At 43.0% G+C, this 20,037-nt stretch overlaps 1 protein-coding gene across 3 annotated transcripts in view; it reads right to left on the bottom strand.

Annotated features, from left to right (window-relative positions):
* CAPN3 (calpain 3) overlaps nucleotides 1-14,604 on the bottom strand; it is a 123,674-nt gene extending 109,070 nt beyond the window's left edge. For all 3 annotated transcript variants that reach the window (XM_075843785.1, XM_075843784.1, XM_075843787.1), the window contains exon 1: nucleotides 14,326-14,604. In XM_075843785.1, the coding sequence (XP_075699900.1) occupies nucleotides 14,326-14,604 (279 nt within the window). The remainder of the gene's footprint in view (nucleotides 1-14,325) is intronic.
* Between the last annotated feature and the right edge of the window lie 5,433 nt (nucleotides 14,605-20,037).

The raw sequence follows: 20,037 nt of genomic DNA, 5'->3' as shown, positions 1-20,037 counted from the left end.
GCATTGGCCTGACCTTAACTTGACCTTGATGATCATATGACTACCACAGGCATCTCGACAATTCTTGACTTGGGTACTGTTAAAAAACAGCTGGCAGTCATATCAAGTGAAAAGAAAACGGAGTCCCAACTGCCAAGAAACATCTATGGAGTTAAATATATATATATATATATGATATGCACACTCAATAACTCGGATTGATTTTTATGGGATAGTCATGGTTTCATAACGCATCATGTTCAAAGGTTACATTTCTAGCAGGCAATAGCTCTATGTTGTACTGAGGTTGACTGAAAGGGTGTCAGATTGTAAATCAGATCATGAGAAGCTCTTTTTACATGGGGGTAGTTATAATGTACACGAACTAAGCTGTAATATGGTATAATGCACAAGTAAAAAATTGTGCAAAATAAAATCAATACTAGTTCAGAACAGGGCCAGCCTTAGGGTCGTGCAACCTGTGCGAGTGCACAGGGCGCTGCACCCTCCCAGCATGTTGGGGGCACCACTGGGCTCTGCCTCTGCTCCTCACACACGGAGGACACAAGAGCCGAGGAGCAAGTGCAGAGGAGGAAGCTCCGCCCACAGTTTATCCTGCAAGAAGCCTGTCAGCAAGGAGAGATGGTAAGTGTCTGTGTGTCTATGTGTTTGTGTGTGTATATGTTCCATTATGTGTGTATATATGTCTCTATGTTACTATGTATATACAGTGGATATAAAAAGTCTATACACCCCTGTTAAAATGCCAGGTTTTGCATGTTAAAAAATCCGTACAAGATTAATCATTTCAGAACTTTTTCCACCTTTAATGTGACCCATAATCTGTACAATTCCATTGAAAAACAAACTGAAATCATTTAGAGGGGCAAAATACAAATAACAAAACTACAATAATGGGACTGCATAAGTGTGAACACCCTCTTATAATTGGGGATGTGGTTATGTTCAGAATTAGTCAATCACATTTAAAGAGACTCTGTCACCACATTATAAGTGCCCTATCTCATACATAAGGAGATGGGCGCTATAATGTAGGTGACAGTAATGCTTTTTATTTAAAAAACGATCTATTTTCAACACTTTATTAGCGATTTTAGATTTATGCTAATGAGTGTCTTAATGCCCAAGTAGGCGTGTTTTTACTTCAGACCAAGTGGGCGTTGTACAGAGGAGTGTATGACGCTGACCAATCAGTAGTAGTCAGTACACAGCTGCCATTATTTAAAGTGATTCTGAGTAACCCCATATAAAGTTCAGCTGTTCTATTAGGATTTTCCTGACATTTTCTTTGTTGCATGTGACAGCAAAAGCCATGGTCCGTAAAGAGCTTACAACATATCAAAGACATCTGATTGTTGAAAGGCATCAGTCAGGAGAAGGGTACCAAAGAATTTCCAAGGCATTAGCTATACCATGGAACACAGTGAAGACTGTCATCCAGAAGTGGATTACATTTGGCACAACAGTGACGTTACCAAGAACTGGACGTTCCTCAAAACTTGATAAAAGACCAGACTAAAATTGGTCAGGGAGGCTGCCAGACTTTTTGTCAGGTACTGGTTGTGTAGTGCATGTGACAACAATCTCCTATATTCTTCATATGTCTGGGCTGTGGGGTAGGGTGGCAAGATGGAAGCCTTTTCTAACAAAGAAAAACATCCAAGCCCGGCTATGCTTTGCAAAGACCTACATCAAGTCTGCCAAAAGCATGTTACGGTGTGATGAGACCAAGGTTGAACTTATTCGCCATAATTCCAAAAGGTATGTTTGTCGCAAAGCCAATACTACACATCACCAAAAGAACACCATCCCCACAGTGAAGCATGGTGGACGCAGCATTATAATTTGGGGCTGTTTTTCTGCAGCTGGAACTGGGGCTTTAGTGAAGGTGAAGGGAATTAGGAACAGTTCCAAATATCAGTCAATATTTGCACAAAACCTGCTAAACAGCTGGAGATGAAGAAGAATTTCACCTTTCAGCATGACAACGACCCAAAGTATACCTCCAAATCAATAAAAGAATGGCTTCACCAGAAGAAGCTCAAAGTTTTATAATGGCCCAGCCAAAGCCCAGACCTGAATCCCATTGAAAATCTGTGGGGTGACCTAAAGAGGGCTGTACCCAGGAGATGTCAGATTTGGAGAGCTTTTGCAAGGAAGAGTGGGCAACAATTGGCAAGTCAAGATGTGCCATGCTGATAGACTTCTACCCAAAAAGACTGAATGCGGTCATAAAGTCAAAGGGTAATTCAACAAAGTACTAGTTTAAGGGTGTGCATATTTATGCAACCATATTATTTTTGTTCTTTATTTTTATTTTTCCACCTTAAATGATTTCAGTTTGTTTTTCAATGGAATTGTACAGATTATAGGTGACATAAGACTATGTTCACACAGAGTTTTTTGCAGGCAGAAAATTCTGCCTGGAAAAATCAGCGCTGTTTTTTTAAAGTGGTTTGGCACCGCGGGCGTTTTTTGATGCAATTTTTTTGCCGATTTTTTTGCCTATTTCTTCAACAGGCAGAGGGAAAAACCGTGAGCGTTTTTTGACATAAAACGCATCAAAAAACGTGTCAGCCATTCGCTGCATTTTTTCTGTCTCACATTGAATTTAATGGGGTTTTTGTGGCGGAAAACGCCCCAAGATAGGGCCTGTCGCTTCTTTTTCCCGCAGGCGGTTTTTTCTGCTCATGGGAAAAAACCGCCTCCACCTACCACTGAAAACAATGGGAGGCAATTTAGACCGTATTTTCCACGGTCTTCACGGCAAAAAACGTGTCAAAAAACTGTGTGTACAGGGCCTAAAGGTGGAAAAAGTTCTGAAATGATTCACCTTGTACTGATTGTAACATGCAAAAATGTGGCATTTTAACAGGGGTGTGTAAACTTTTTTAATTCAATGTATGTATGCCTCTGTGTGTGTTTATATATGTATGGGTATAGTTATCACTGTGATATCTGTAGTATTACATAGGACTGTAGGTGACATCTATTACATTATCTGCACTGTGTATGTATGGGTATGTATGTGAATGTGTCTTTGTGCTTGTATATATCCGCCTTTTATGTATTTGTATATGTTCCTGTCAGTGTATTTATGTGCCTGTGTGTGTGTGTGTGTGTGTGTGTGTGTGTGTGTGTGTGTGTGTGTGTGTGTGTGTCTGTATATACAATATGTGTAAGTAAGTCTATATATTTCTCTATGTATGTATATATTCCAGAATGTGTGTATATATTTGCCTTTTTGTCTACATATGTCCCTCTATGTATGTACAGTATTCATGTTCCAGTACGTGCGTGTCTATATATGTGGTTAAAGGGGTTTTCCCATAAGAGACATTTATGACATATTCACAGGATATGTCATAAATGTCAGATAGATGCGGGTCCCACCTCTGGGACCTGCACCTATCTCTAGAATGGGGCCCCCTAAACCCTGTTCTAGCTTTGTCTGATGTCGCTGCCTCCTGGCCACTTCCTGGTTATATGGTTGGGAGTTACAAAAACAGCGTAGCTCGCTGAGCTATGCTGTTTCCGTAATTACCATAGTAGTGAATGGCGGTTACGGAAGCAGCGTAGCATGCGAGCTATGCTGTTTCTGTAACTACCATTCAGTTCTATGGGACTTACGGAAACAGTATTGTTCAGCGAGTTACGCTGTTTACGTAACTCACGACCATATAACCTTTTTTACGGCAAGACAGAGCGGCTGAACACGGTTTAGGGGGCGCCGTTCTGGAGATATGCGTGGGTCCCAGAGGTGGGACCCGCATCTATCTGACATTTATGACATATCCTGCGGATATGTCATAAATGTCTCTCATGGGAAAACCCCATCCAAACTAAGCCCGGCCCTGGTCCAGAACATACCCAATAAACCACATGATCAGTTGAAAAAATAGGTAAGATCCCATGAATAACCACAATTCCAAATAACAATATCTCAAAACAGTACTCAAAACGAGCCACCACTCTACAGGAATAAATCCTTGCACTAAATACAGAGAAAAGATGATGTCAGCAGAAGTTTCTAAGAACTGGAGGAACAGATTCTGATTATTAAAGCTGATTCATGTCTGGGAGTCCCCCCCCCCCCATTGTGAAACAGGGCTAACCGCTCACATGCGTAATCCGTTTTGTAACTACTTGATCCAGGTTTCTTTTTTCTAACAAAATATTTTGTATGACGGGTGGGGGGAATACACAAGTTTTGAGAAATATTTTTGTTATTCTAGATTAAGTGATTGACCAATTTTGCCCCATGGAAAGTAATGCAGTGCTGCTGCCTGTACCTACCAATAATTGTTAATTATTTTCTAAAAATCATGCAAAGAATAGGTTTAGCTTGACTACAGAGATTTTCCACACCATTCAAATTAGTTCCTATCCCAGGGAAGCCAATTACCTACTGGTATGTTTTTGGAGTGTGGGAGGAATCTGGAGTACCCACAGGAAACCCTCAAAAACCCAGGGAGAACATACAAACTCCATGCAAAGTTTGTCAATGGCCGAATTCGAACCCAGCAACCACTGAAGGACTGGTTATTTTGATCAGCAAGAAGAAAGGACAGTCTTCTCTTCATTCACCACAGACAACATCCCCATGAGTTATCAGGTTTTATTACTTGATAACCTGGGTACTGGAAGGTCAAAAAATACTAATAAAAGATATTGAGCATTGGAGAGAATGGACATCACAGAGATGTTTCCTGTATGTTTATGAGAGCAATAGAATTGGCAGGGAAAATAAAAAATGTCAAGTATCATCCAGACAACCTCTTTATAAATTGAAGTTGACCAAGCCAGCAGCCAGTCGATGCATTTCCAGCTTCAGAAACCCCCAGTGACATATAGTATTACATGCGTACATGAAATTAATGATTAACTCTTTAATACGTGAACAGGCAGTGTTCGCCAAAGAGATAGCCCATCTTTGTAAGCAGCTCTCCACTCTGGATAAAAGAGGTGGGTGCCAAGCCGGGGACATCCCTCTATGATGTCCATGTTCCCTGACAGGGCATATGTAAAAGCTGCCATCTTCATGAGACAACCTCTTTACATTTTTTATAAAATGACCCCTGTGGCAAACATAGTTCATTCTACGGTCTTGTGTTTTTACTTGTTAGGATGGAAGGAATTCAGGTGTTGTGCAGGTTGATATTTTTGTCTGAACTTGACCGTTCTTAAAGGGGCTGTCTCATAAAGACCACCCCTGTCCATAAGCCCTATTAGAACATATGGACGTCATAGAGTAAGATAGGGCATTCAGAAACCCCCTTTATGAGTGGGGAGCCAGTGTGGTTGACCCACATTTAAAGGCCCCATGTAAAACGTTTCTCCTGCAGCAGTAACTGAATGGTGAGGTGGAGATTCTCCTACAATAACAGCTGATCACTGAGTATACCAAGACTTGGATGAGCTGAATGCTGGGGTCGCTATCTTTAAAGGGAACCTGTTAGTAGCTTTAGAGACAATGAACCACCAGCATGCCGTTGAGCAGTTGGGATTTCGTGTTCCAAACTTGCCTACCTCAAAAACGGACATTTAGGGAATAATTAGTAAAGTAAATGACAACTTACAGGAAGGAATCCGGCAGCATAAGGCACATGCACATTGCGCATATGAATCCGAGGAAAGTACATCTTGCTTCTCTGTGCATGCGCATTGTACTGTCCACGGTTTCATGTGCGCAATGCGCCCAGTGCTGCTCCAGGTCTTATCTTGGTAAGTTGTAATTTACTTTACGAACTAGTTCAGAGGTCATGACTGCCATGTTTGATACCCTATGTACTGGAAGATCACCAAATACTAATAAAAGATATTGAGGGTTGGAAACAATGGATGTAACAGAGAGGTTTCATTTATCTTATCTTGATCAGAAAGCAATATAATTGTCAGGAAAAATCAAGAGAGAGAATACCGGAGTGTCCCTAGCAACCCCAGTATACCATTGAACTATCTACCATGGTGTCAATATAATATGATGTCAAGTGGTGTACATTATCGGAGGTCTAGCTAGAGATATAGCAGGTGACGTGTGATAAAATAGAGCCTACAACATATGTAAGTATTGTGGAGTGAAGATTACATTCTCTCTTTTTTTTTTTTTTGCAACCTATGTGATTTTATATTCTGCTTGTAATGATGGGGGTAGGGAAACAGACAAGTGAGCCCTAATCAACCCGCCACTCAGTCCCTGCCTACTTGCAACGACCCACCCTAGGCGACGGGGTACAACTGGGCGACGGTCCCTACGCTCAGTAAGTGCATGACAGACAAACAGACAAGGGTAGACAAAGCTAAGGGAAATGGGGCAGTTGCCCACGGCAACACCATGAGCAACCAGAGTGGTGAACGAGCCGAGTCAAACCTGGAGTGTACGAGGTACCAAACGCTGAGCAGGAGAGTAGTGAACAAGCCGAGTCAAACCAGGAGTGTACGAGGTACCAAACGCAGAGCAGGAGAGTAGTCAGTAAACCAGGGTCAGTATGAAGCAGGGTCAAATAGTTCAGAAGCTGCAGCAGGGCCAGGAAACCACACGAGAAGAATCACAAGCAAGGAGGAACAGGAAAGGCAGGTATAAATAGACAGAGATCGGGAGCTAGCTCCGTCTGGCCAGGCTGCGATAGGCTCTCCCACTCCTAAGCCTACCATCCTGAGTGGTGGAAGATGGAGTCAGTCTCAGAGGCATAGACTCAGGTGCAGACTGATTACCTATGGGCGTATACACAGAAGCTGTGCCTGGCAGATCCTTTACAGTATCCCCCCCCCTTTTATGAGGGGCCACCGGACCCTTTCTAGGTGGACCTGGTTTATTGGGGAAACGAAGGTGGAACTTCCTGACCAATACCCCAGCGTGAACATCCCGGGTGGGTACCCAAGTCCTCTCCTCAGGCCCGTATCCTCTCCAATGGACCAGGTACTGGAGGGAGCCTTGGACCATCTTGCTGTCCACAATCTTGGCCACCTCGAATTCCACCCCCTCAGGGGTGAGAACGGGGACAGGAGGTTTCCTCGAGGGAGCCAAGGACGGGGAGCAGCGTTTAAGGAGGGAGGCATGAAACACGTCGTGTATTCGAAAAGATGGGGGCAACTCCAGTCGGAAGGAGACAGGATTGAGGACTTCAATGACCTTATACGGCCCAATAAACCGGGGAGCAAACTTCTTGGACGGGACCTTAAGGCGCAAGTTCTTAGACGATAACCACACCAGATCCCCGACCATAAACAAGGGGTTAGCAGAATGTCTTCTATCTGCCTGAGTTTTTTGTATGCTCTGGGACGCCTCTAGGTTCTTCTGAATCTGGGCCCAGACTACCTCTGGATTGTTGGAACTACCAGGTGAAACGGAGGAGAACCGTGGATTAAACCCAAAATTACAGAAAAAGGGGGAGACCCCTGACGAGTTACTGACCCGGTTATTAAGGGAAAATTCGGCGAGGGGAATGAATGAGACCCAATCATATTGACAGTCAGAGATAAAACACCTTAAATATTGTTCTAGAGACTGATTAGTCCTCTCGGTTTGGCCATTAGTTTCAGGATGGAAGGCAGAGGAGAAGGACAGATCAATCTCCAACTTTTTACAGAAGGCTCTCCAAAACAATGAAACAAATTGTACCCCTCTGTCCGAAACAATATTGACAGGGACCCCATGGAGACGCAGGATGTGTTTGACAAACAAGGTAGCTAACGTCTTAGCATTGGGTAGTTTCTTGAGGGGCACAAAGTGGCACATCTTACTGAAGCGGTCGGTCTACTACAACCCACACCACCGACTTGCCTTGAGATGGAGGCAAATCGGTGATAAAATCCATGGAGATATGGGTCCAAGGTCTCTGGGGAATGGGCAAAGAACGAAGTAAGCCCGCTGGTCGGGACCTGGGAGTCTTGGACCTAGCACAAACCTCACAAGCGGCGACGTAGGCCTTAACGTCTTTAGGCAACCCAGGCCACCAATAGTTTCTGGCAATGAGGTGCTTGGTACCCAGGATGCCTGGATGACCAGATAGTGCGGAGTCATGATTTTCCCTAAGTACCCTTAGCCGGAATTGCAGGGGAACAAACAGCTTGTTCTCAGGAAGGTTCCCGGGAGCTGAACCTTGATCAGCCGCAATTTCAGAGACTAAGTCAGAATCAATAGAAGAAATGATTATACCTGGAGGCAAAATACAAGCCGGATCTTCCTCCGAAGGAGGGCTGGCCATGAAGCTACGCAAGAGTGCATCAGCCTTAATATTTTTAGACCCAGCCCTATAGGTAACCAAAAAGTTGAATCTGGTAAAAAATAGCGCCCATCGAGCTTGTCTCGGGTTTAGCCTCCGGGCAGATTCTAGGAAAACCAGATTCTTGTGGTCGGTAAGGACCGTTACCTGGTGCCTAGCCCCCTCCAGGAAGTAGCGCCACTCTTCAAATGCCTATTTAATGGCTAAGAGTTTGCGGTTGCCAATATCATAGTTACTCTCAGTGGGCGAAAACTTCCTGGAGAAGTAGGCACAGGGACGGAGATGGGTGAGGGACCTGGTACCCTGGGACAAGACAGCCCCCACTCCCACCTCGGATGCGTCAACCTCCACGATAAATGGCTCCATTTGGTTGGGCTGAACCAGCACCGGGGCCGAGATAAAGCACTTCTTAAGGACCTCAAAAGCCTGGACAGCCTCAGGAGGCCAGTGGAGGAGATCAGCACCTTTGCGAGTGAGGTCCGTAAGAGGCTTAGCGATGACCGAGAAGTTAGCAATAAATCTCCTGTAATAATTAGCGAACCCCAAGAAACACTGTAACGCCTTCAGGGAGGCAGGTTGGACCCATACCGCCACAGCCTGGACCTTGGCGGGGTCCTTGCGGAATTCATGAGGAGTGAGGATTTGACCCAAAAATTGTATTTCCTGCACCCCAAACACACATTTTTCGGTCTTCGCAAACAGTTTGTTTTCCCGAAGGACCTGGAGCACTTTCCTGACGTGCTCAATGTGGGAGGACCAGTCCTTGGAAAACACAAGTATGTCATCAAGGTACACTACAAGAAATACCCCCAGGTAATCTCTTAAAATCTCATTTATGAAATTCTGGAAGACCGCGGGAGCATTACACAACCCAAAGGGCATGACGAGGTATTCAAAATGACCTTCGGGCGTGTTAAACGCAGTCTTCCACTCATCCCCCTCTTTGTTGCGGATAAGGTTATACGCCCCCCGTAGATCAAACTTAGAGAACCATTGGGCCCCCTGAACCTGATTAAAGAGATCAGGAATCAAAGGAAGGGGATACTGGTTCCTTACAGTGACCTTATTCAAGTTACGGTAGTCAATGCATGGCCTAAGACCACCATCCTTCTTCCCTACGAAGAAGAAGCCAGCACCTACCGGAGAAGTAGAGGGGCGAATGTAACCCTTGGCCAGGCATTCCTGGATATACTCTCTCATGGCTTCACGTTTGGGACAAGAGAGATTAAATATCCTACCCTTAGGGAGCTTAGCTCCTGGTACCAAATCGATAGCGCAATTGTATTCTCTATGAGGAGGAAACACTTCGGAGGCCTCCTTAGAGAAAACATCAGCGAAGTCCTGAACAAACTCAGGTAGCGTGTTCTCCTCAGGGGGAGAAATAGAATTAAAAGAAAAACATGACGTCAAGCATTCATTACCCCATTTGGTAAGCTCCCCAGTATTCCAGTCAAACGTGGGATTATGCAACTGCAACCAGGGAAGGCCTAAAACCAAATCGGACGATAATCCCTGCATCAACAGTACAGAGCACTGCTCCAAATGCATGGAGCCAACAAGGAGTTCAAAAACAGGGGTATGCTGTGTAAAATAACCATTAGCAAGAGGAGTGGATTCGATACCCACTACCGGGACAGGTTTAGGCAAATCAATCAAAGGCATAGCTAGAGACATAGCAAATTCCACAGACATGATATTAGCAGAAGACCCTGAATCCACGAAGGCACTGCCGGTAGCAGACCTACCACCAAAAGAGACCTGAAAGGGAAGCAAGATTTTATTACGTTTCATATTTACGGGAAATACCTGTGCGCCCAAGTGACCTCCCCGATGATCACTTAGGCGCGGAAGTTTTCCGGCTGCTTATTCTTACGCCTAGGACAGGTGTTCACTTGATGCTTGTCATCCCCACAATAGAAGCAGAGACCATTCTTCCTGCGGAACTCTCTACGTTGTCGGGGTGACACTGAGGCCCCGAGTTGCATAGGTACCTCCGAGTCTTCCGTGGAAGAGCGAAGCAACGGGACCTCGGGAGGCATCATGGGGGAGTCAGAGGGGAAACACAAAAATGTTCAAGTTGTCGCTCCCTGAGACGTCGGTCAAGTCGTACCTCTAAAGCCATAACCTGGTCTAGGGAGTCAGAAGAGGGATAGCTAACTAGCAGGTCTCACAGACATAGAAGCAGGTGCAGACTGATTACCTATGGGCGTATACACAGAAGCTGTGCCTGGCAGATCCTTTACACTGCTATATAGAAAAATATCAGTTCAATACCCCCATCCCAACAAGTCCAGGACTATGTCATCTTTCCACAATTTTAGACATGAACATGGAGGAAAATATATCCACAAAACAAAAAATAAAAAAAGACCTAATTTCAGAAAGTTGGAGAAGCAAGAACGTAGAAGTGTTAACCACAGTAACTAGATTTTTCTATTGCAACTGAGATAGTTCCATTTGCCATGTCAAAAACATCATGTTTGGTCATGGGACAGCAGAAATGTTAGTAATATTGCTTAACCTTTGCACTATCATTGTGAGTTGTAGGGTTTAAGCCCAATATACTCAATAGTGACAATCAGAATGCCTAGCCAGGCATGGTGTAAGTTAGGCCTGGCGACATAAGGTCAGAAGCATTGTTCTCTCTTCATACAAGACACATGCAGTTTTCTAGACAACACTGAAGTGAACACACAATTGTCATTCCTTTTACTGTGATGAAACTGCAACAAACAGTTTACCGCCACAAAGCATTCAAACCCTTTATGTACATAAACTGGTATAGATTTAGTTGAGTGCATGTGCAAGGAAGCCAAGTGTAAGCTCCAGAAAATGTCTAAATTGGGCCTCCAGAATCTTTTATAGAAACCATTCTGTTAAGACCCAATAATAGTGCACCAACACTTGAAGTTTCTGATATTGAGATTTCCACTTTCTTGAAGCATGTGGGAAATAATAATAAAAAAAAATGTAAAAAACTATATAGAAGAAGCAAAAGGAACTCATTAGAGCAGGGGTGGGGAACCTTTTTTCTGCCAAGGGCCATTTGGATATTTATAACATTATTCGCAGGCCATACAAAATTAGAAACGTAAAAATTAGCCTGCTATATTTGGTCAAACATTTAATTAACTCACCCCTAATGTGATGGCTGGAATTGCTTCTCTTTGGTGAGGCGTGTGATGTTAGCCGGTATTGATGATGTTGTGTCGGTCAGTCTGGAGCGCAGTCGTCTCTTTGGTTACTTTTGAAAATAACTTGCAACAGTAAGTTGTTCCGACTTACTTAAAGGAGACTCTGTCACCACATTATAAGTGCCCTATCGCCTACATAATGAGATGGGCGCTGTAATGTAGGTAACAGTGTTTTTTATTTAGAAAAACGATCTATTTTCACCAAGTTATGAGTGATTTTAGCTTTATGCTAATGACTTTTTTAATGCCCAACTGGGCAGGTTTTTGCTTTTGACCAAGTGGGTGTTGTGGAGAGAAGTGTATGACACTGACCAATCAGCGTCATACACCTCTCTCCATCCATTTACTCTGCACATAGTGATCCTGCAATGTTCACTATGTGCAGAAACATACACACACATTAACATTACTGAAGCGTCTTGACTGTAAATAGAGATCGCGTCCAACCCGGACGGGATGTCTATTCACAATCCCGACACTTCGGTACCGTTTGTGTGTGACTTACAGCACAGCCCATCGTGATCATGTTGTGCTGTCATTTACAGTGTGATCTCGTGAGATTACGCTTGCTATGCTGTAAGTCACACTCAAATGTAACCGAAGTGTCGGGATTGTGAATAGACACCCGTCCTGGTTGGACGCGATATCTCTTTACTGTCAAGACGCTTCAGTAACCTTAATGTGTGTGTATGTGACTGCACATAGTGAACAACGCAGGATCACTATGTGCAGAGTAAATTAATGGAGAGAAGTGTATGACGCTGATTGGTCAGCGTCATACACTTCTCTCCCCAACGCCCACTTCGTCAAAAGTAAAAACACGCCCACTTGGACATTAAGAAAGTAATTAGCATAAAGCTAAAATCGCTCATAACTTGGTGAAAATAGATTGTTTTTCTAAATAAAAAACACTGCTGTTACCTACATTACAGCACCAATCTCAATATGTAGGAGATAGGGCACTTATAATGTGGTGACAGAGCCTATTTATAGGGTTTTTTCCATCAGGGATATTTATGACATATCCACAGGATATCTCATAAATGCCAGATAGATGCGGGTTCCACCTCTGGGATCTGCACCTATCTATAGAATGGGGCCCCCTAAACCCCGTTCTTCCTCGGTGTTCCTGTGGATTTCTGACCATGAAGAAGAAAACAGCGTAGCTTGCGGAGCTGCACTGTTTCCGTAACTACTATTCAGATCTATGGGACTTAGGGAAACAACGCAGCTCAGGGAGCTACGCTGTTTCCTACTTGGTCGGAAATCACAAGCTTCAGCCACAACACAGAGCAGTAGAACAGTGTTTAGGGGCCCCGTTCTAGAGATAGGTGCGAGTCCCATAGGTGGAACCTGTGGGTATATCATAAATGTCCTTGATGAAAAAAAAAACCTTTAAGTCACTTGGACCTCACTTTAAGTAGGGGGCACAGACGGAGCCAAGGAGGGAATAACACGGAGGCAGTGGCGGTCAGAGTGTGGTCAGGCCGTGCCGTGACGGGAGTGGACCAGTCCGGTCACATGTCCTCACATCACTGACTCAGGTCAGGTGACCGGACTGATCCACTCTTGGGCCAGCACACACCGACCTCAAATCGCCGCTGACGGAGCGAAGTAGCGAATGACGCGGCAGCAGCGCGGTTGGGCCGTACCAAATGATGCCGCAGACCTTATACGGCTCACGGGCCAGACGTTCCCCACCCCTGCATTAGAGCAATCATGTTAATGGGCGCTTTTAGTATCCACTAGGTTAAACCTAGGCTTCGTGCGGAAGAGCATTATTGAAGCGAACCTGTCTCATGACAAATTAATTGCAAATAGCCTTACTTTGATGTAAGATAGATTTACTATTATTATTGATTTTGGTTGTGGCTGGGATAAAAGTTATAATGCTAGAATGATCCAATGGCTCCAAAATTATCGGCATTCCTAATCAACAAGCAGGTAAAAAAAAAATCTATTTTCGATGACTGTGTGTGTGCCAGGCATACACTGTCACAAAAATATATAATGACCCCACTTGTAGAGCACTATCTCACAATCTAGGAATAATGCTAGCAGACTTCCTCTGATGATTTAAAATTAAACTATAAGGGGGGTTCCTCATCTGGCTCTATAATATTATAGATTAGCAAGAAAAGCATGTTAGGAAGCTTTAGCACTATAACTAGCCATAAAAATACTAAACCACAATATTCAAGAAGCCAATTGCTAAATTACATTGTTGAGTTTCAAGATCCCTACCAAATCTAAAAGTTATCAATGATTACAATTTGTAATGACAAATACCAAGATTCAATATGAACAATATTCATACCTACAACCTTCACCCTGATATTTTTGGTCCCTTTTATCCTGGGGGGGGGGGGGGGTGTCTGACATTTTCATATTCACATTGGGGGATTCCAATTATCACTAGCTTTAGGCAGTAATGATTAACCCTGCACTGGGACCTCATTGGCTTTAACAGGGTCCAATGGGGCATTGTCAGGGTTCCGATATATTTTGAGGCTTAAATCTGACAGAAACCCTAAAGGACCCTATTTACGCTAATGTGAAAAGACCCTAATTGAGTGCATATACACTACAAACATTTGCAATATTACAAGCTCGGGGACCACAGTGGCAGTGGTGCAATATTTCTTTACATACCACTTATCCATTCAGAAGGCTCTATGAAGAGTATATGTTCGTAGCTTCCTATGGATGTACACCACTAATTTTGTCCACAGAGGCCACTTATACCAACAAGGAATGTTGAGGTTTTACACTTTGCACATACATGTGAACATTACATGCCATCCATTGCTTACATGAGTCCATATTACCTATAGCCCACCCTTAAACTGGAAACGTGTACATTTTTGCAAACTGATTCAAACTCAAATTGACAAGAAGTTACTTACTGGAGGGCGTTTCCATTCAAACTTGACAGGATATGTCTGACTGTAGAACAGAGAAGTGTCATTTGCTGGGAAGTCTCGATCCTCAAAAAGGAGTTTTCTCTCTAGGCATTTTCTCTGAAGCTCCTCAAAGGTTTTTTCTTTCCCACCTATAATGGGCAAGTTCCTGCTGATGATGGCGGAGTAGATCCCTCCACCTGGGGCGGCCTCATTTGTAGTGCTGTTGGGGGCTGAGCCAGATCCAGTCGGCTGTACTACCTTGGCAACTACTTCTGACAGCATGAATAATGTGTGTCTGAAGAAGTAAGTGCACAATAATTTAGAGACACAAGTTTTGCAACTGCTGGTATAGAGGAAGTTCCTTGGTGACGAAACCACTCTCTTTCAGGGTGGTTACGCGCTTATTTTAATTTAACATGAATATGTCTAAGGCTAGAGGAAACCATTACTTTCAGTTTTCTTCCAAAGGAAATCCACAAGGCAGCCTCAGTTTTGATACACGAGTTTCCAGCAGGTTGTCGTGTGAACTTTGGAAAGTCTCTGCCTTATGTGCCCTGGTGCTCTGAAGAAGTTCCTGCCAGGATACTAAAAATAAACTGAGAGGCTCTTACAGATTCCTCTCATCATAACGTGGCCTCAGGAAACATATGTTTAGTCACAACGTGTCCTTAGAGGAAGGTGTATTCTGGCATTCAACTAGAAATCTACCTTTCTCTATAAGTGATTCACATTGTTCTGCTTTGCATATTCTGCAGCTCATAAAATGATGGGAAGTGCGGATGTTTAATATAATAGGAGACAGATTACAACATTTTGTCATTAGATCTCTTTATTAACTTGCAATCAAATAGGATTTCCAGCGTCAAGAAACGAAAAAAGGTTAAAAAAAAAAAAATGAAAAATCGCAACACACTAGAACTTCTTTCAATTTAAATAAGTGATTTTTTTATTCCGGTTAGTGCCATTGAGATGGATCAATATATCACCTATTTAAATTGAAATAAGTTCCGAAGTGCTGTGATTTCTTATATACAGGGGGGTGCATAAGTACGTATACAGGGGGAGATTTTTCAAACAGTCTAAAAATATTTCATTTCTGAAGAGCTCTACCAGAAGTGAAAGCTGTGCTGTGGTCGGATGCCATTGGCAACAAAGAAATTCCTGTGTTTAGACTGATAAACCTCCCCCAAAATTTCTATTCCATTATTCTGATAATTAAGTATGGAGGTAATTTAACAGGTGAACAACGAAAGTGGATAATCATACAATATTGGAAGACGGACAATGCTAAAAAGGTTCAACAGAAATGGGAAGAAGAATTTGAAACACCACCACCAACTAGACCAGTATACTGTATGTGTGACTGAACTGGATCCATTTGTTATGCACCAAAAAGTGGTCGACCAGTGAGTGATACTACTGATGAAAATGAAATGTTAGTGGCACTGGCATTTACTTAAAGTCCCAAAAAAATCTAAAAAAAAGAGAGCTTCTAAAGAGTTGACATTTCTTTGGTTCGTCTAATGCAACGCTTAGGGCTGAAAATGTATCGGTCAAGATTACTTCATGGATTATTCAGATCGGCGTTTACAATTATGTGAGGCAATTTTGAATGTAAAAATATATGGAGATGACATTATTAGAAAAATAACTTGGTCCAATGAAGCCAACTTCAAACTTTCAGGTGCTGTTAACAGACACAACTGTGTATATTACTCAACAGAAAACCCCCTTGCAACAATTGAAGAACAGTTGAATCAATCCGGGGTTACGGGTTGGGTGGCCCTTTCATGTAAAGGTGTAATTGGACCGATCTTCTACAATACACACACACACACACACACACACACACACACAATAAATGTTCTTAAACTAAAGTCGTTGCTGTACGATGTAATGTCCGATTTAGAGATGAGAGGTTCGCAGGTATTTTGCCAATGGACAAGTTTCCCATTATGGAGCTGGATCCCCCCCCCCCCCCCACATTCGGCCGAGCTGAACACCAAGAGTAAGGCTATATTCATATGGGTCTGATTTGCCATAGGCAATTCCAAACAGCGGTTTTGCGCCAGAAATCAGAGGCTTATCTGCCACACAGCTCTGTGGAGAGCGCGCCACACACAGCCCGCTGGAGAGAGCGCAACACACAGCCCGCTGGAGAGAGCGCAACACACAGCCCGCTGGAGAGAGCGCAACACACAGCCCCCTGTAGAGAGAGAGATACACACAGCCCCTGTAGAGAGTGACACACACACAGCCCCCTGTAGAGAGTGACACACACACAGCCCCCTGTAGAGAGTGACACACACACAGCCCCCTGTAGAGAGTGACACACACATAGCCCTCTGTAGATAGTGCCACAAAGGCTCCCCATAGATAGTGCCGCACCCCATGTACATAGTGCCCCCCAAACAAATAAAAACAACTTGTACTCACCTAGCCCCATTCACGCCCCCTAAGGCCTTTTAGGCCTATAGCCTATGAGACACCAAGACGGGACACTAGCAGGGACGGCGCAATGCAGTGAAGTTATCGCGCCGGCCTGCGCAGTGATCCTGTTACAGCGTCTTATAGACTGCAGGCAATGTAAATGAGCCTGCACTATGACCGTTTTTCAGCGAAAGTGGAGGTATGCTATGATATTCAAGATTTTTAAAAACTGCAGAGTGGTTGCCTAAGCAATTGTTTTTTCAAAAGCTATTGACAGAGAGAGTGGTTTGATAGAGGTAGGGTGCTCCATTTGTCACCCATTGGCGGCCCGCAAACACAATCACTGGCAGCCTAAAGGATTGCCATCCCAGCCGGGGACCTATCAAAGGCCCCCAGGCCTGCCATGGCTGTATGCCTATTTGGCCGTGCCAATGGCATACAAAAAAATAAAATGAAAAATAAGATTTTTTTTCCAATCCCCCCTAAGAAAAGGTTAATCAATAGATCCAATGTACCACAAAATGGTACCAATGAAAACGTAATCTCGCCCCGCATATAAAAGCCCACATATGCCTCTTGGAATGCAGCGATGCAAAAACAAAGTTTTTATTGTGCAAAAAGTAGTAAAACATAAAAAAACTGTAAGTTTGGCATCTCCTTAAATCGTAACAAAACCAGAAAAAGAAGCAAGTCACGACCAAGTATTTGAAAAAATGACAAACAATCTTTATTAAAGTCAATTAGACACAGAAAAAACACACATAACAGCTATACACAGTAAAATGACATGGACCCTCGAAAAAAAGATGGAATCCGAACATAAAAGCAGAATGGCCCCCCAGATGTTAGGCTGGTCAAACGATCCCACACAAGGCTAAAGTGCATAAACAAATATTATTGGGCAGGTGTTAGGCATGATACATTTGCACAGATAGATACCTATGTATAATTTAATAAATATAAAGTGCAGTCCTAGGTAAAAATAACATACCAAGCAGTATACCCACGCCTACGCAGTAGAGCATGAATAGGAGATCAGGACCGAGAGAGGGGACCTCTGCTGGACCCGACGCGCGTTTCACTGGTGCTTCGTCAGGGGTTGGGTGGCCCTTTCATGTCGAAGCACCAGCGAAACGCGCGTCGGGTCCAGCAGAGGTCCCCTCTCTCGGTCCTGATCTCCTATTCATTCTCTACTGCGTAGGCGTAGGTATACTGCTTGGTATGTTATTTTTACCTAGGACTGCACTTTATATTTATTAAATTATACATAGGTATCATCTATCTGTGCAAATGTATCATGCCTAACACCTGCCCAATAATATTGATTTATGCACTTTAGCCTTGTGTGGGATTGTTTGACCAGCCTAACATCTGGGGGGCCATTCTGCTTTTATGTTCGGATTCCATCTTTTTTCGAGGGTCCATGTCATTTTACTGTGTATAGCTGTTATGTGTGTTTTTTCTGTGTCTTATTGACTTTAATAAAGACTGTTTGTCATTTTTTCAAATACTTGGTCGTGACTTGCTTCTTTTTCTGGTTTTGTTACATTAGTCACTAGGACCACTAGTATAATTTGGGGCATTGTTCGGTTTGCTATCTCCTTAAATCGTACCAACCCATAGAATAAAAGGTAAAAAATAATTTATGCTGCATGGTGAGTGACATAAATTGAAAACACAAAAAAAAAAATTGTGGATTTTTTTTTTCAATTCCCCCTTGAAAAATGAATCAATATATTTTTATGTACTAAAAAATAGTGCCATTAAAAAAATACAACTCATTCCACATTTAGAAGCCCTGATCAAGCTGTCAATGGAAAAATTAAAAAAGTTCTGACTCTTGTATTGCCACGATAAAAAAAACTAAACCGAATGCTTGGTCATTAAGGGGTTAGGCTTTCAAACCATGTTACACTACAGTCTAACAAGCATGCCAGCTGTTGTAGGACAAGCCCTGAATTTGTTTAACCCTTTCTGTCTTGTAAAGAAAAAATAAACTATGACATAAATGTAAAAAGAGAAGTTTCGTTTTTTGGGGGTTTATTCTAAGTTCTAAAATTAAAATTAAGAAAAATCATGGACACACAAATAATCTAAGTTAAAAAATCTCCCAAGATCCCACTGATTCAACGTAAAACAGTGTAGTTTCAACTATCAATAATAAACTATGCGTCAAAACAGTAATTGATCATATTACCTACTTTACATTCATTCTTCCGACCTCCGATGTTGTGTAACCGAGTGCAACAAGACCTGGTAACTGGATACAAATAGTCATCAGTGATGTAGAATATATTGGTTCCATGTACATAATAAGAATTAATGGCCATTACTTTCTAAATTACCTGTTAATACTGAAAAATCTTATACGCAATATGCAATTTATTGGTATTAGTTTATGTAGCAGAACTATGAGACCAGTTCCCAGGTGTGACTGCAACCTCATATACGTATGTGCCTGAAAATGGACCCAGTGAGATTATGTGGGTAATTCACATAGTAATATCCTACCACAGGGATAATAAACAGTGACCTGACAATACATGTATAGTAAATACAGTGGTCACAGTACAGGGATTATAAAACATAGCGACACCTTAGTACAGGGATAATAAACTCTGATGCCACAGTACAGGAATATTAAAACACAGAAATATCTCTACAAAGAGCTAATAAAGATGCTGATGTCACAGCACACAAGTAATGGCTAAAGTGAAGTTCCAGCTCAGGAATAAAAATAATCACAAACCGTGATATCACAGAACAGGGATAATATCTGTAGTGATGTCACAGAACAGGGATGATACATTTAGTGATGTCACAGAACAGGGATTAGTGATATCACAGCACAGAGATAATATACGTTAACACTCTCTTAAGTGGCAGTGTAAGGATTAGGGTACGGCCACACGGAGCGGCCCTGACACGGTCGCAACGTGGCCAATAACCGCACTGGCACTATGTAGGAGCGGCTGACGAATACCTCATTAAGAGGTATTCCGGTTACATGCGCATGCGCACTGCCGCTCCATTCATTCTCTATGGGAGCGCCGGAGATAGCCGAGTGCAGTGTTCGGCTTTTTCCGGCGCTGCCATAGAGAATGAATAGGGGGTAAGTTTTTGTAATTTGCAAAATCGTGCGGCCATAAAGGGTGTATTAATTCATGGCCGCATGATTTTGCAGATAAAGGGACGGTTTACCCGCCACTAACAGGCTGTTTGACAGCCGCACCGAACATGGTGCCGTCGCGGTTGTTAACCGCCTTGTGATCGTGTCAGGGCCGC

This window comes from Rhinoderma darwinii, chromosome 12 (genome assembly GCF_050947455.1).
Source record: "Rhinoderma darwinii isolate aRhiDar2 chromosome 12, aRhiDar2.hap1, whole genome shotgun sequence".
NCBI classification, from domain to species: Eukaryota; Metazoa; Chordata; class Amphibia; order Anura; family Rhinodermatidae; genus Rhinoderma; species Rhinoderma darwinii.
Note: the sequence above shows the minus strand (reverse complement) of the source record. Positions and strands in the feature narration are given on the sequence as shown.